Source organism: Aspergillus karnatakaensis, assembly GCF_047715665.1.
Source record: "Aspergillus karnatakaensis strain CBS 102800 unplaced genomic scaffold BJY04scaffold_11, whole genome shotgun sequence".
Taxonomy (NCBI): domain Eukaryota; kingdom Fungi; phylum Ascomycota; class Eurotiomycetes; order Eurotiales; family Aspergillaceae; genus Aspergillus; species Aspergillus karnatakaensis.
In genome coordinates this window covers 570274-585846 of record NW_027395723.1, presented here as the reverse complement: position 1 = coordinate 585846, position 15573 = coordinate 570274, and the positions used below count along the sequence as shown (strand labels likewise).

The 15573-nt window shown below is 53.3% G+C and overlaps 7 protein-coding genes across 7 annotated transcripts; 3 read left to right on the top strand and 4 right to left on the bottom strand.

Annotated features, from left to right (window-relative positions):
- The first annotated feature begins 265 nt into the window (after nucleotides 1-265).
- Nucleotides 266-2323, top strand: BJY04DRAFT_183304 (Zn(II)2Cys6 transcription factor domain-containing protein). Its single transcript, XM_073710443.1, has one exon. The coding sequence runs from the start codon at nucleotides 718-720 to the stop codon at nucleotides 2125-2127; it is 1410 nt and encodes a 469-aa protein (XP_073574104.1). The 5' UTR covers nucleotides 266-717; the 3' UTR covers nucleotides 2128-2323.
- A 109-nt stretch (nucleotides 2324-2432) lies between these two features.
- Nucleotides 2433-3038, bottom strand: BJY04DRAFT_183303 (uncharacterized protein). Its single transcript, XM_073710442.1, has one exon. It carries the CDS (start codon nucleotides 2675-2677, stop codon nucleotides 2498-2500), a length of 180 nt encoding a protein of 59 aa, XP_073574103.1. The 5' UTR covers nucleotides 2678-3038; the 3' UTR covers nucleotides 2433-2497.
- On the top strand, nucleotides 3025-3983 carry BJY04DRAFT_183302 (FAD-dependent oxidoreductase). Its single transcript, XM_073710441.1, has one exon. The coding sequence runs from the start codon at nucleotides 3115-3117 to the stop codon at nucleotides 3913-3915; it is 801 nt and encodes a 266-aa protein (XP_073574102.1). The 5' UTR covers nucleotides 3025-3114; the 3' UTR covers nucleotides 3916-3983.
- Nucleotides 3948-5040, bottom strand: BJY04DRAFT_215716 (uncharacterized protein; the record flags this gene model as incomplete). The annotated part of the gene is made up of 3 exons (XM_073715541.1): nucleotides 3948-4514; nucleotides 4612-4904; nucleotides 4974-5040. The coding sequence occupies 3 exons, from the start codon at nucleotides 5038-5040 to the stop codon at nucleotides 3948-3950; spliced, it is 927 nt and encodes a 308-aa protein (XP_073574101.1).
- Nucleotides 5041-7721: 2681 nt separating this feature from the next.
- BJY04DRAFT_183295 (CCR4-NOT core DEDD family RNase subunit POP2) lies at nucleotides 7722-10105 on the bottom strand. The gene is made up of 2 exons (XM_073710440.1): nucleotides 9484-10105; nucleotides 7722-9428 (listed from the first exon to the last, which is right to left on the bottom strand). The coding sequence occupies exons 1-2, from the start codon at nucleotides 9988-9990 to the stop codon at nucleotides 8445-8447; spliced, it is 1491 nt and encodes a 496-aa protein (XP_073574100.1). The 5' UTR covers nucleotides 9991-10105; the 3' UTR covers nucleotides 7722-8444.
- A 173-nt stretch (nucleotides 10106-10278) lies between these two features.
- On the top strand, nucleotides 10279-11102 carry BJY04DRAFT_183293 (NADH dehydrogenase [ubiquinone] 1 beta subcomplex subunit 3). The gene is made up of 2 exons (XM_073710439.1): nucleotides 10279-10501; nucleotides 10548-11102. Exons 1-2 carry the CDS (start codon nucleotides 10410-10412, stop codon nucleotides 10702-10704), a joined length of 249 nt encoding a protein of 82 aa, XP_073574099.1. The 5' UTR covers nucleotides 10279-10409; the 3' UTR covers nucleotides 10705-11102.
- A 44-nt stretch (nucleotides 11103-11146) lies between these two features.
- On the bottom strand, nucleotides 11147-15049 carry BJY04DRAFT_206085 (uncharacterized protein; the record flags this gene model as incomplete). Its single annotated transcript, XM_073713673.1, has 7 exons — nucleotides 11147-12614; nucleotides 13020-13345; nucleotides 13402-13724; nucleotides 13772-13934; nucleotides 13982-14254; nucleotides 14317-14688; nucleotides 14774-15049. The coding sequence occupies 7 exons, from the start codon at nucleotides 15047-15049 to the stop codon at nucleotides 11147-11149; spliced, it is 3201 nt and encodes a 1066-aa protein (XP_073574098.1).
- Nucleotides 15050-15573: the final 524 nt, after the last annotated feature.

Here is a 15573-nt window from a genome sequence, read left to right as displayed (position 1 = left end):
GGCTGGGGTGACGGTGGTGGAGATGAAATCCGTTGCCGCCAATGCTCCAAGAAACAACAGCCAGGATACCCTCAACGCTTGGCAGTGCGATGGAAGTGCGTGATTATATGTGGCCAGACAAGTGGCTGTTTGCATGATAACTATGCGCATATCTGCTCAACTATTGCGACTAGCTTTCTAGGCGCTCGGGAAACCGGGGGTGGCATTGGCCAGACCGCGTGCTCCAACCAGGACGACTCCAAAGCCCAAGACCCCCAGTCTTACATATAGAGCCAAGCGCCAGAGTCATGCCATACGCCTGATCTTTATCTACATTCGTGAATAATGGCAGCTCGCTAGATCGACTCGGCCCGCGACTTCTGCATCCTTGGGGCCAAAAAGCTGAGCTTCTGCATGCGGCTGGAGTCTGATGGAGTCGCTCATCAGCCCTAATATCTGCTCACAACCCTCCCATTTGTGGATGATTCAGACATGAACGACAGACTCAGCCATACTGATCGGACCAACCGTTTTCTGAAGATTGTCTCAAGCCATTGGATCACTCGTACCAGCATGCCTGAGGTCTCCCGCTCCATGCGTAGCCTGCATAAGCGCTAAGTAGGGGAGTGATTCTGCTACCCCCAAAGTACTGCGCGTCTTTCTTCCTCATATAGAGAACGGGTCGTCGTGCCTTCGTAGTTTAGTCCAGTTTGCGCTGTTTATGCCACTGGGCTTGCGATGAATATGGACAATGTACAAGGACTCGATCCGACGCTTATCCCACAACCCCCCTTCCAATACGAGGCACCCAAAAGAGTCGAGCGTCAAGCTTGTGATCGGTGCCACGGACACAAGGTCCGATGTACACGAGCCCCGAGCGGTAGATCTTGCGTCCGGTGCCAGCGAGTGGGTGCAACATGCGTCTATAGCTCTCCGGTGAAACGATCAGCGGCCAGTAAAGACGGTAGCAACAGCAATAACAGCACCATCCGAAACCATGCATCCCCTCCAGCAGGTCAGGAGCGCCCTCGGGGTCGGTCCTTTATACATCACATCCATGACGAGGCCGATCTTCATCCGATAGCTTACCACCCGCAGGCCGCATGGATGAATACCGGTCTGCTCACCCCACTCAGTCGCGATCTTGAAACAGCGTTTCCGGTCTTCGAGTCGGCACTGTCTGCGCCGCAAATTCCCACTGCCCTGGGTCCGGGGGCGGGGACGGGCACGGGCTCAGGGCCGGCTACCCGATCGCACAGCAGCAGCAATACGAGCCTGATGGAGAGTATCTTAGCCGATGATCGCCAACAGCAGCCGCAGCCGCAGTTTTCTCTCCCTCATGGCTGGCAGCATACCTTCCCAGACGAGTTAGACTTTCTCAACGAGGCTGCTCCTTTGAGCCCTGAAATGAGCGCCACCCTCGACAAGCCGGGGCAGGAGCCCACTGCCCAGAGACCGCCTCTTGTGCCAGTGGACGAGTGCATGAGGAATCTCTTCCACCTCCATCTTACCTTGTATCAACGCAGTCGTCCCTCTTCTTCTTCATCTTCGATATCAGCCTCACCACCGTTGCAGCCGGTCCAACCCACTGAAGCACTCACAACCCACCTGATAGAATCCGCCCAATCCCTCCTCGTCATCCTCCACAACCTACACACCCACCATCACGAGCAGCAGCTAGAAATATACAGCGCAACGGCCCTCTCCCTCCTCGCCTGCTACATCCAGCTTCTCCTTCTATACAACGAGCTGGCCACATCCCTGCAGCACGCTCCTCTCCACAGCACCCAGCCAAACCCCCGCTCTTCGATCAGCCCTCCTTCACTCTCCGCCCTCGAAGCTGGCTTAAAGGTCCAACTCGCGCTACATTTACTCACCCGCGTGAGCCACGGCATTCGCAACCTCTTAGCCATGTCATCGGGTGCGGCTACAGGAGTAACTACCGAGGATTCCGCAACTCGTCCAAGCGGGCGCTTCCCCCCTAATCTCGCGACCAGCCTGTCTACCGCTGCACCGCGCGGACATCCACCGGGATACCCCGGGATTCCAATCTCGGGGCCTGTAGAGACTCTGCTACGGCAGGTTTCTGGGTACGAGGAGTTTCTAGGGGCGAAACTCGATGAGGTTGTGGGAGGGTTGATGCGATGAGGTTGTTTCTACATGAAGATCGTGTTTCTAGATTCCATTGCGTCGGAATACGGTAGTATGGCTAGAGCTAGAGTATCTTCTAGAGTATATAGTGTATCGTACAGAATGCCCCTCCACATCCGGGAGATCCGGGCGGATCTGGCCATCCCGTAACTAATCGTATCCATCGCAATTAGGGTTGCACCGTGCTCGATCAACCTTAACTTTATCTATTTTAAGTCAGATCATAGATCCCTCCCATAAGCAGTTAGTCCTGTACGAACAAGCCTAATGAGTAAAGACAGCACTCGCCCAGCCTAGCCTAACCCAACATTACAAAAATGATTGATGCCTAGGGTACGTAGAAATAAGCTACCATCTCCTCTCCCCTTCACCGTCCAACTCCCCCTTTCAATCCTCCAAAAATAAACCCGAAACCAAGACCAGACAAACAAAATGACCGCACCAAAACCACCCATGAAAATCGCCATCGTCGGCACGGGGCCCGCCGCCCTCCTCCTCGCTCGCCTGCTGCATGTCCACAATACTTCACCTTCCACTTTCCTTTCATCCTCTCCTTCACCTTCTTATACAATTTCACCACCCAGGAGATTCGAAATCACCCTCTTCGAACGCTCCCAGTCGTTTCCCTCCCGCCCCCAAGGCGGAACCCTAGACCTGCACGCGCAAACAGGCCTGCTCGCACTCTCCGACGCCGGTCTACTGCATGACTTTGAGAAAATCGCTAGGAAGGAGGGCGCGGCGCTGAGTGTGGTTGATAAGACCGCGCAGCCGTACTTCGAGTTACCTGGTTTCCTTGCGGGAGAGAGGCCGGAGGTTGATCGGGCTGAACTCAGAGGGATGTTGCTGGCCAGTTTGGACGCGGACGGAGAGAGAGAGGGAGAGGAAGGGGGGGATGTTAGGGTTAAGTGGGGGGTAGAAGTTACCCATGTTAGGAAAAATGAGGAGGATGGGTTGATTTATCTTGATTTCTCCGGCGGGGTTAATATGGAAACTGAGAAAGGGTATGACCTCGTCGTCGGCGCAGACGGCGCCTTCTCTCGTGTCCGGTCTGCACTTAGTGCTATCAGGCCTGAGTACTCTGGTATTGGTGGGTATGATACTTTTATTGCGCAGGCTTCTGCTGGGACAAGGGCGTTGCTAAAGGGGGGTTCTGTCTTTGCTTTCTCGGATGGGAAGGCGCTTATCGCGCAGCAGATGGGCCACGGGCGGGTTTCGGTGTCTGCTTGGGGGATTCGCGGTGAATCGTGGGCTGAAGGTCTTCGAGGTTCATCTTCAGAAATGAACAGGAAGAGAAAAGGACCGTCTATCGAGGAGATCCTAGAAGAGTATAAAACCTGGGCGCCAGAGCTAACCACCCTGCTCCAACAAAGCACCGGGGATATCAGACAGAGCGCATTCTACGCCCTCCCTGCTGATTTCCGCTGGGAGCATAAACCAGGTATTACGCTTATTGGCGACGCAGCGCATCTGATGACGCCTTTCGCTGGAGAGGGGGTGAATATCGCTCTTGACGATGCGAGGAGGTTAGCGAGGGTGCTTGTTTCTGACGGATCGGTGAAGGAGTTTGAGGAGGAGATGTTTGGTCGTGCGGCGAAGGCACAGGCTCTAACTAGAAAGATGACACAGGCGATGTTCTTTACCCCCGGTGCGCCGAGGAGTACCATTGAGAGCTGGGTTGTTGCGCGGGCAACGTATGATTGTCCCGAGTCAATTGAGAAGGTGGTCAAGCCGTTTTTGGTGGCGGGGGTGTATAGTTTCTACTGGGTCTTCAAGAAGTTTATTTAATATGTAGTATAGATAATTGATATAATATATAATCACTCATCCCTCTTCTGCACCCAATAAGCCGCACTCCCCGGATTCCCCTTCAAGAATCTCTGCCCCTCCTCCCAAGCCCTACTCGCCGCACCCCCCATCCACCGCTCCCGACTCTCGTCAATCCCAACCTCAACATCCCACCCCCTTCCACCCTCCACATAAACCGCCTTCCCGTTCCCCTCCTCACCCAACGCCGCAAGACCAGCAATAATCCTCGCTACATCCCCCGCCTGGTTAACAGGGAGCCCAGCGCGCTGCCACGCGCCCGCAAGATCATTTACCATAGCCGTGGAAGTCATCCATGGACACACGGCGCTGACGCTGATCTTGTGCGTTGTCGGGAGGGACGTTCGGAGGGAGCGCATGAGACCTATGATACCGTGCTTGGACGCACAGTAGACCGGGAGGCCTGGAGATTCAGTAAGCCCTGCGACGGAGCTTACGAGGACAATTGACTTGTCTGCTTCTGGAGAGTCGGAGTGGTTCTGGTGCAGGTAGACGGCGGCGATGCGGGCGAAGTAAAGGGTGCCGAGGAGGTTTACGTTCAGGGCGAGGGGGTCGGGGGGCTGTTGAGGAAGTTGGAGCGTTAGCCTTAGTTACACCTTTGCATGTTCACAGCTCCAGCAATGAGTTGAAATGGGTGGAATAGAATGGAAAGTTAACCGTCTCAACACTCTCGATTCCCTCGCTAGGATGGAACCAGCTCCCCTGCTCTTCCACGCCGGCGATTGCAAATGCGTGGTCTATCCGGCCGTGCACTCGAAGTGCTTCTTTGAATAGTGCCAGTGTCGACGCGTAACTCGTCACATCTGTTTCTAGGAATAGCACCCTTTCTTGCTCCGCGAAGGACTCTGAAAGCTTCGTGCCTGCTGTGGCATCTTTGTCGCCGAATACTATGGATGCGCCGTGCTCGTAGAGGAGGGAGACTGTTGAGGCACCGATGCCGTTTGCGCCGCCTGTTGGGTGGGTTAGTGGGAGGGTTGGAGGACTGTATAGACATAGAGAGATACGGTGAGGGCGCGAACCTGTGAGAACAACAACCTTCCCATCGAGCGCAAAGAAGAGCATAGGCTCTGGGTCGAATCGTGCCATGATGGTATGCACTTGCGGTTGTTGATGTGCCTGCACAGTCCTCCCCTCAGGGGGGCTAGATGTATGGCCGATTGAGAAGGCTAGTTCAATGATACCATAAAATGCGGCCCGCGCTTGCAGACTACAAAACAACCAAAGAATTAGCTCGCCAGACCAAAGAGCTTCTGGAATCCCGCGAGTCATGCAAAAAGGAGCAGTGCACTGTGCGCCCCTCTACCGGGGTCGAGCCTCCGAATCTAAACTCATATCGGTAGATAGTTGCATGCAGCTTGCCATGCCATCTGCATGTCTCCAAATTTGAACAAGTAGATAAATCGGCAATTCCTCGGAGTATACTTCCGGCCCCCAAGCCCACACCGGGAGCCAACCCTACCTCCAGTCAAATTAACCGATATCCCTGCAACCCAAGAGAAGAGCCGACTCGGCGAGTCGGTGGACTGCAGACTGCAGGTGCCAGGACCATCGGCGTCTCAGACAATACAGTTGTTAGTGTCGGCACTTGGCCAAGCCAGATTCAACTAACCACCTGCCTACCCAGGTAAATTGCTCAAAAAAAGACCAGACTAGCCTCCACTAGCCCTAGTCAAGTGTCTCAATTAGCTCCTGATTTCCAACTGGTCTCGAATGCTCGACAGGATTGCCCAGCCGCCGATTGATTAACCCAAGGCCCGTGTCCTACCGTTGCCGAGTCCGAGTCCGTGTCTGTATCCGTGTCCATTTCCTTGTCCGTGTCCAGGTCCCCGATGGCATGACATATAGCTAAGCATTTGCGCTCTGAAACCGGGGTTTAATCTCGCTCTTGCTGCCTGCATTACTATTTTCTCCTCCACGATGATCGATCCCGGTAAGTTATATCGTCGGAGATCGCCGGTTGATTTCCGATCTCATTCAATGGCGCGTGTGCATGTGGAGCACTCTTCTAAGCTGATGGGATCTGGTGGCTCATGGACCCCGAAGCTAATATCAATGACTCCTGTCGACACCGAACATGGCACACAGTCTTTGAAGGTTAAAGTAAAGTGTATGCCGTGTAAAATGTTCAGAAGTTCTGAGGCAGCGTCTCTATCAACTCAGAGAACAGAGCACAGAGAACAGAGAGCAGAGAGTAAAAGACAAGGTAGCATGGCATGGCATGACACATGCCCTAGCACGCCCTAACCAACTAACCACCACATCCTGCCATCTTAGTGTACAGCAATATTTGAAGTCCAACTAAACCCTAGATAGCAAACGATGCAAGTTCCCAGCTCATCTCGGATCAAAGGAAGCTGCGGCCAAGAACTACAGACTAACTCACAGGCTACAGCGCCTTGTCGATCGGCTCACCTGCTTGCTTTCGGACGAAGATTTCGTGCGGTTCCGCGGGTGCGTTTGTCTGGTCCGATTAGGTCAGATAAGTAGGTTAATACATTTAAATTATTGTGGGCTTACGTGGGTTGGAATCCATAGGCAGGGATATATGTACGATCCCTGCGCATAATGCACTGCGGGCGTTGTTTCAGCGCTAACCAGGGTAGGTAATTGCTCGTTTATTGGTGGTGAGGTATATCGAGTCGAGTGCTATATAGCGTTAGAGACAGAGTGTTTGGTTTCAGGTGTAGCTCGTTACGTGAGATTTGATGGACGCGTTGGCTTTACGCAATGCTCGAAACAACTCCCAAGATTGCGGACCTGAGTGTCTCCTGCAAAGCTGTGTCCGTCAAGATATGTACCTTGAATTAGACAAGTTTAGATTCCTAACCCAAAACATGCGGAGGACTCGTTTGTGCTCGTCGAAGCTGGGTTCATAATGGGATCAATGTGAGTTGTTATATCATTGTGTGCCATCCTCCTGACGCCCTGCTCACTATCCTCGCTCTATCCTCACCGTTGTTTCCAGGAACATCGTCGCTTCCCTCGGTTTGACTCGATATTCCCTGTCATCGCCGTTCATGTTCAGGTCGTTGGCAAAGAATGTTCTACATTTCATAGACGAAGGGTAGCTCGAGCTATTCGAGCATTAGATCACTATTCCCGCCCAAGAATGGAGCCATGGTTAGAGTTTCAAAAGAATAGCCCTAATCAACATGTGTTCGAAAGATCGAAATCGCTGAACCGTCACTTGGGATATTTGCATCTCTGTTCTTCCCCCTGTATAGGATATCAATGCTCTGAGCACGGCGTTTCTGTTCGGCTAAGACTTTATATGGGTTTGGAACATTCTATAGCTTCGAACGCAGTCTTTGGTGCGAGACTCCCTTAGATCCTGGGTTGCTTCAGGGTAGAGATAACAGTTGGAATGGTGATTGAGTGTGCTGGGGCTACCTTCTTGTCCAAAGGATATATGGTTAAGGCATCTATGCCGCTGTAGCTTTACGAATCGAATGAAAGGGAACAGGCCTTGATTGCTAATCCGGTCGTTCGATTCATGAACGAAGATTTAGTCCTACGACGTCGCGTCCGCGGATGATCATCAACAGGTAGGCTGGCTTGCCTTTCTGAGAATGAGCATACACTTTGAAAGAGGGCGGTGGTGTAGTAATTAAGGTCTGATGGAAGATGAAGATGTCTGCAAGACGTACGCGGAGACGTCAAGTAAAGACCCTAAAGGAGACGACCCACTGCTTCGGATGGCTGTAAGGGAGCAGCAGGATTCGGGGATGGTTTGATATCAGCTGAGATACCACAGGTGCAGGGAGGTGGGCAATGAGAACAGAGATGGAATGGTGGAGGGCCTATATCAGAAAAGCAGGCAGGTCATGCCTAGGTACGGAGTACCCTGTCTCGTGTCATATATTCAGCAACCTAAACGCGCTAGGGGAAGGGCAGCTCTGATTTCCATGAGGACCGTATCGAATTAAAAAGAGAGAATCACCTTGAAAATTCCTACCTACACCTTTATAGAAGATAGACGACAAAACGAGGTCGAAACCGCGCAGGAATCTATAAAAAATCAAATATACTTGTTAATCCTCAGCAACGCCCAAAAAGAAAAAAGAAAATGAGTTCCACCACGGAGGCAACACCATACACCCTCGAGATAGAAAGAGAGAGAGAAAACATGAGAAAAAGAAAGAACACCTCCATAACCAAACAAAGACAAGACATTTCCGCAGGTTATCCCATACCCATACCCATACCCATAGCTATAGCTATAGCTATAGCCATACCCAAGTACGGTTATAAGAGACAACCTGCAGAAATAGCCAATGCACCAAAGAGCACAACCGCGGTACACACTACCGGCAACCGCATGCTATGTACATCAAGTCGTATCGTATCAGTGTCATATCCATCGCGTCCCAACAGCCGGGGACAAAGGCGGAGAGGGTGGCGAGAAAGAAAAGAGATATGAGATGACGGGTCTTCGAAAGCAGACCGGCCTATACATTAGATGATGATAGGAAAAGATCAAAGCCTATGTCCTATGACTTCGCCATCTGGAATTGTCCGAGGACTCCACCTGTAGCTCCGGGCGTCAGCGCACCTGGAGTGTGATGTTGAGGGGTGAGAACGCCAGCATTTGGGGTGCTCGGCGTACCAGTAGCGGAGTATATTGTGGCGCCATTGAGATTGGGTGTTTGGTGTGGGTTTACATGGTAGTTCACGGCAGGCATTTGGCCGTTCAATCCCCATATTTGGCCAGAGTATTTGGATTCGTCGATCTTGCCGCCGAAGACGACTTGGCGCATTTTCCAGTAGATTTCGCCCGTGACGAGGGAGTCCGATCCAGCTTGGTGTGCGATGCCGACTCGCTTCACGCCGAGTTCGTCTGCGATGTCTTGAAGGCCGGATTTCTGTCCAAGGTTGGCAAGAATCTGAGCGGCGGTTTGTGTTAGCGGAGAGCCATTGACAGCCTGGTTGCGTCCTGCGTGTTTCATCAGGTACTTAATGTCGTATAACGATGGGAAGAAGATGTTGAGCAGCTTGTGAAACTCCTCCTCGTTTTCCGGAAGGGCCTGGCAGAGCATGATCTTCATCAGGTAACCAAAGTCGTAGCCAGAGTGGAACGAGACCCAGTGGACGTCATCCAGCAACACCAGTCCAGAACTTATCAGCAGTGCCCCAAACTCAAGCGGGTCGATACCGTTCTTCTCATGCGTAGCGAAATCAATCCCAGCCTTTGCCAACATTGCCGTAGACTCCTGTGCGTACATATCCTCTTCGAGCGAAAACCGAAAGTTGAACTGCCATGTGCAGGGCGCAGGTACAATGTTGTTGCCCAACGGCTGCCCGCTCGCGTCAGTAGCATCCGGCGGCGGAACCTCGCCTTTGTTCGAGAAGAGCGTAATCCCCAGCTGAATCATCTTCAGCAAGTCCACATTACACCGGAGGGTCTGGTAGTGGTAATCCGCTTTGTTCGTGAACGTTCCGATCGGACGGGCAACGATACCGGGGAACTCTGTGTCCTGCAGAGAGTCAGACGCCACCAATCATTACACCATAGCCAAATAACAAACTGACCATGCTTATGTACGGATATTTTTCCACAAGCTGCCGCAGCACCGCCATCTCATGCGCAAGGTTATGCTTCCACACATCCCGTATCCTCGTCTTTACACCACCGCCAGCAGCCTTCCCCTCAAGGCTAAACCGCCCATCATGCGCCTGGTGTAATTGTTGCTGCTGCATCTGAGCACCCCTCGCAAATCCCATTTGAGCCGCATGGCTCGCAAGCCCCGTGCCTCCGCCATCCGCGGCGCCCCCAAACCCCGCAACAGACATGCCGTTCCCAACCCCAGCCCCGGATAACGTAAACGGGTTGATATTCGTGTTTGGGTTTCCCGTCGCGAAGCCAGGGTGTCCGCCTAGTGAGGGCGGGGGGAGAGCTGTGTTGCTAGACTGGGCGTGGGGCGGGTGGTGTTGCGGTTGTTGCTGCTGCTGTTGCTGTAGGTGAGCTTGCTGTTGGGCGAGATGTGAGTAGGGACCTGTTAGGCCCGTGGGGCCGTATCTGCCGACTGGAGGCGGCATGGTGTGTGATTGGGTTCGGTATCGGTAATCGGGATGGGAGTTGACTGCGACGCGGGAGGTTAATCATGCATGCATCTATTCTCGGGCTCGAGGGATAAAGAAGTGGGATTGAGGGAGCGAAGACGCAAGCTGGTCGGAGGTCGGTCGGTCTTTTTCGCGCCAGATAGTGCCGCCCTGCGACCGTTACAAAGGGAAGGCGGAGAGCTGCGAGCTCGCCTGTTTCGGGGATAGCGTGCCAAGCTCTGAGTTTCTCCAGCGTCCGACTGACGACTTCGCTTCAACTCCCGCATTAGTGATTACTTGCTTGCTGTTGGTCCCCCTCCTTGTGCTTGCATTACGGTGGGATTTGCTGCCACTTGCCTCTCTGTCGCTCCTTATCCCCAATTGACCGCTCCGACAACTCACTCATCGGTCTCACCATGTCTAACCCCACCGGTTTCGACGTCAGCGAATTCAAGAAGGCCGCCTCGCCCCGGTCGGTTTATGCGAAGAGGGACCCATGGGCTCGACAGTGCGTTGCAATTGACCTTCATGGATATACGAGCTAACAGTCGCAGTGAGGCGTGGAGGTACAACGGCCCGTTCAGCCGCGGCAAGCGATTCGCACGTATCTTCCCTGGCTTCGGCATTGCCAGCGTCGCCTTCGCCGGCTACCTCACATACGAGCACTTCTTCCTGAAAGACGACCACCACCACGGCGATGGTCACCACTAAACGGTAGACCAACTGAATCGTGGGGGATAGATATCGCAACTAGGGCATGCAGACCGGGATACGAGATACGGGAACCCCGGGTTCGACCAGCTAAAACAGGGATTGGCTCGGGTAGACGAGTCGATATCATGTGCTGGAATATGTGGTGGATGTGACATTATAGAGTGTTGTCTGGGGCAATGTTTGACTGTCATCGCGCATTGGCCCTAGCTCTGCAAACGGCGCTTGGGTTTGAGTTCTGTACATAGCATTGTTTTTGTGTATCAACACGCCGATTTCCAAAACACGCAAATCCGTTTGTTCTTGTGCCTACAGTTGAAAGATCAAGATGCTACATCTATAATTGGAAAACGCGGATGCCCTAAATTATCAAAACTGATATCATAACATCGAAATCATCATTTCTCTATATACGAATAAAACAACTCAAACAAAACAACATCTACTCTTCGAAAACCAATGAGATGCCATCATCACCAGCAGTGACAACCCTTTTCCCGTCGAATCCCTGCACAAAGCCCATGATACCACCCGCCTGCTCACCCTCCTCATTTTCCGTAAGACCAAGATGTCCCTTCCACTCGTTCAGCAGGCCATGCGCAGCAGCAGTCGTGCCACCACGAGCATCCCACCGCCTCACAATACCATCAATACCAACAGTTGTGAGAAGGTACGACCGGCCCTGCACGGCCGTTCCGGCAGACAGCGGGTTCGGGCGAGCCGACGGGTTCGCCGGTGGACGAGTCTGCAGGAATTCGACCTTGACGACGGCACCTTCGTGTGCCTCCTTGATGTGTCGACGGACAGCAAATCGGTGAGCGGTATCGAACAACGCAACTGAACCATCGACCGAGCCAGCGGCAAGGAGAGTCAATGGCGGAGCGGAGAAAGAAAGCGTCTCAACGCTATCAGACTGCGGCTGCAAAGAAGCAAGAAGAGTCCCCGCTGTCGCAGCCGATGTCTGTGACGCCGCACCCTTGCCCTTGTTCTTCCCAGCACCACCCGCAGCACCAGCACCAGAGCCCAACCGCGGCAGCCCAACAATCTTAATATGCCCCTCCGCACCACCAACAGCCGCGAACCCACCCCCCGGCGCAATCGCAACGGAATACAACCCCCCCTCAACAGCAAACCTTTGATCCTCCGCCGTCAACCCAACAACCGCACTCGTCCCCGCCGAATACGAAACGCCCGCCGCAGCCGCAGCCCCAAAAACATCATAGACATAGAAGCTCCCATCCTCCGAGACCGTCGCAAGCAGATTCCCATCCGGCGTCCACGCACCCGCCGTACAAGGCCCCGTATGCTGAAAGAAACTCTGCACAATCGACACGGGCTCCGCGGCATCATCGCGATTGATCCGGAACACCCACGCACTCCCATCACTGCCGCCAATGGCAAGAACATTCCTCTTCTCCTCCTCGTTCTCATTGACCACGGGACAAACAGCCACCCAGTTAATCTCCTCGACCTCCGCCGCCTCCGCAAGGAAAACCCACTCCCGCCCCTCCAGTTTCGCGCTCTTATCCCCCCAAACCCTCATCTTCCCATCCAACCCAGCCGTAACAAGAAACTCCCCCCTGGGCTCCGTAAACACCACCGCATTCACACTATCGCTGTGCCCGCCCAGCCTCAGCAACGGGGTCAGCGACTCCCGCTCCCGTCTTGGCTGCGGGTCACTCTCGTAGCTGGCCGGCAGCAGCGGGCGCTCGGTATTCGGTGTCGAGTCAAAGACATATGCGCTGTCGTCGCCGGAGCCAGTGGCCACGATCTCGTTGTGGATGGGGTGTTGCGCGATGCAGAAGATTGAGTCCGTGTGGGCGTCGAAGTGTGCGGCGGAGTCGTTCTGGAGTTCGATTTCTTGCTCTTCCATGATCATTTCTTGGTCGCCGTCGGCGTCTTCATTGTCGCTTTCCATGGGGTGGTCTTCGTCGCGGGTGAAGATCTCTTCGGCTTCGTCGGCGTCGATGAAGGCGTCTTCGTTTTCGCGCGAGGGGTTTTGGTTGGGGGTTGAGGAGGACATTTTGGTTATCTTTTAGAAGAGAGTATGTGTAAATTGAGGAATAGGAAAAGGGAACGGGAGGAGAGTAGAATATTTATGGCAATGCGGCGAGCTCTGAAGTAGCTGGAAATTTTTGGGTGACCCCGCTTAGAAATTCAGTTCTTCCCCGCGCTTCTACCAAACCGTGCAAACAGTATCTCTGCACAAGATCGCATTAATCAGCGGGTTGTGAGCACAACTCTATATCTAATGCTCGAATATATACAGACAAGCAAGGCAATGTATAGAAAGCCTGATGCGCATTTGTATTTACAGTTTAGCCCCCGCCTTTCTACGCATAGCAGCTTCTTGGTCTCGCAATAGCCGCCGGAGAATCTTTCCACTGGGACTCTTCGGAACAGCATCGATGAACCGCACACCCCCTTTCAACCACTTATGCCGCGCTTTTTGGTCTTGCACGTGCTTCAGGATGGACTTAATTGTTGCCTCGTCATCTGGACCGGCAGCGGGCGATTTGGCAACGATTGCTTTTGGAACTTCGCCAGCGGCTTCATCGGGGATTGCGATAACAGCACAGTCTGCGACCGCAGGGTGTGTGAGTAGGTGAGCTTCCAGCTCAGCTGGGGCGACTTGATGGCCCTGACGATATTATTAGTATTCAGGCGGACAGAATATAGACATACCGGGCGGCTTACCTTAACTTTGATCAACTCTTTGATCCGATCGACAATATATAGATGCTCGACGCCCTTGGGACTCTTTCGGAGTACGGCTTCGTCGCCCGTGTGCATCCATCCATCGCTAAATGTCTCCTTTGTGGCCTTTTCGTTGTTCAGGTAGCCGAGCACGACACTAGGGCTTCGCACCCAAAGCTCGCCGGGGGTGTCATATGTAGTGACCTCCACTCCTTCCGGGGTTACTATGCGCGCCTCGATGCCGGGAATGAAGCCACCAGAAGATCCAAGCACGATGTCGTCAAAGTGGGTGGATGATACCACAGTCGCTGTCTCAGTGAGACCTATAACAGTGTGAGTAAGGACCTGTTATAGAAAAAGGAATTCCTACCATATGCCTGTCGAATAATGACGTTCGGATATATCCTCTGGAACTCCAACGCCGTTTCTTTCCCAAGAGGTGCAGCTCCGGTGAAGAGTGCTCTGGCCGAGCTGAAGTCATACTTGGAGCAGACATCCGGATTTCGAATCATAGTGATAATAATCGGAGGCACCTGTCTGATATTAGAACAAACCCGCTCCAGAGAATCAACCAACTCACCACAAACAACGTATTGATCTTATAATCCTGCACAGCCGCCATATACGTCTTCAGCTCAAACTTCGGCAAAACAACAAGCTGATCGCCTCTAAACGGTCCAGCATGGCACATAACAATAAGCCCATAGATATGGCTCTGCGGGAGCAAGCCCAGCAGCACCTCCGTATAATACCTTCCATCAGGCGTTTTCTGCGAATCGCGCCACGACTTCTCAAAAGCCGTCATTTGCAAAACATTCGCAATAACATTCCGATGCGAGATCATCACTCCTTTCTATAACCACCTCGTCAGCCTTGCCTCCTCTTCAAAAACCCCCAAGATAGATAAACACTCACCGGCAACCCCGACGTCCCACTCGAATAGCACAAAAAGGCCGTCCGCCTCGCCGCCTCCCCAGCCCTCCATCTCACCTTCTCCAACCCCGGCAACGACCTCCCCACCTCAACCAACTGCGACAGCGTCGTATACTGCGCCGGAACCTTCCCAGCACCGGGCAAAACATCAATCAAATAAATCCGCTCCTTCGACAACCCCGCCGCAGCCGCCGCCTCCAACGCCGTCGGCAGCAGCGGCACACAAGTAAACAGCGCCTTCGCCTTCGAATCCAACAACTGATGCTTCAACTCCTCTGCCGAGTAAGCCGCGTTCGCAGGCGAGACAATGCCGCCCAGTTCATGTGTCGCCCAAGCAAGCGGGATCGTGTCGATCTAAGGATCGGCAAAGAAAAGAAATATGAGCACAACCACACCACACAATCCGGCGCGTCTCGACGGGACAGGTAGGTAGACTCACCGTGTTCAGCGAAAAAACAGCCAGCGTCTTATCCCACTCTGAGCCTTTATTAGGGGCCCAGTTTAGGGTCTTTGCTAGCGCACGCGACAGATACGCCACCCGCTGCTTGACTTCGAGCGTCGAGTATGTTTTCCCTGTTAGGCCGCAGGTGAAGGGATGTCGGGATGAAGGAAGCGGGTAGCGGCCGTTGGCCTCTGTGAGCATGAATTCGCTGATGGGGATGTTGTCTGGGATTGGAGGCAGGGATCCCGCCGTGCTGGCTGGTTTGAAGACCATCGTTGTAGAATTTGAGGGGGGGTGAGAGATGGAGAATCAGCGACGCTCAAAGTAATGCAAGAAAATTGATTGCCGATTGAAGAAGAGAGCAAAGAGAGAAAAGAAAAGCGCACGCGGGGATCTGTTCCTGAAATATGGGATGTCTTGTCGAGTGAGTTAGCCGGGGCCATGGACCATGATTGCCGTGCGGGGAAAGCTCCAGAAAGTGAGGTCGAGGCTAAGATCAATCAGGAATGCCGAATTTCTGTCCATCCTTTTGTCCAATTGCGCCGATCGGCTATTCTCCGACACGCCTGCTATTTAAGATAGCCGAATCCTTCAGTCCCGCGGTCCGTCGTCTTTTTGCTCAGAGATCAGCTCAGATTCCTCGAGGAGAATCTCAACTTCAAGAGGACCGGCCATTTCTCGGTGTTCTTTCCTGCAGTTGCCCAGCCACCAGTGACCCACCGATCCGCCTTAGCAACCGCTGCGGAGTCTCTTGTCCTAAGTTTAACCCCTGATTTGTGAATCGAATGACGAGTTTT

Coding starts and splice junctions, on each gene's coding strand:
- BJY04DRAFT_183304 (XM_073710443.1), top strand. CDS start 718: ATGAATATGGACAATGTACAAGGACTCGATCCGACGCTTATCCCACAA.
- BJY04DRAFT_183303 (XM_073710442.1), bottom strand. CDS start 2,677: ATGAAAGGAAAGTGGAAGGTGAAGTATTGTGGACATGCAGCAGGCGAG.
- BJY04DRAFT_183302 (XM_073710441.1), top strand. CDS start 3,115: ATGGAAACTGAGAAAGGGTATGACCTCGTCGTCGGCGCAGACGGCGCC.
- BJY04DRAFT_183295 (XM_073710440.1), bottom strand. CDS start 9,990: ATGCCGCCTCCAGTCGGCAGATACGGCCCCACGGGCCTAACAGGTCCC. Junction 9,429..9,483: donor AATATCCGTACATAAGCATG/GTCAGTTTGTTA, acceptor GACTCTCTGCAG/GACACAGAGTTCCCCGGTAT.
- BJY04DRAFT_183293 (XM_073710439.1), top strand. CDS start 10,410: ATGTCTAACCCCACCGGTTTCGACGTCAGCGAATTCAAGAAGGCCGCC. Junction 10,502..10,547: donor AGGGACCCATGGGCTCGACA/GTGCGTTGCAAT, acceptor TAACAGTCGCAG/TGAGGCGTGGAGGTACAACG.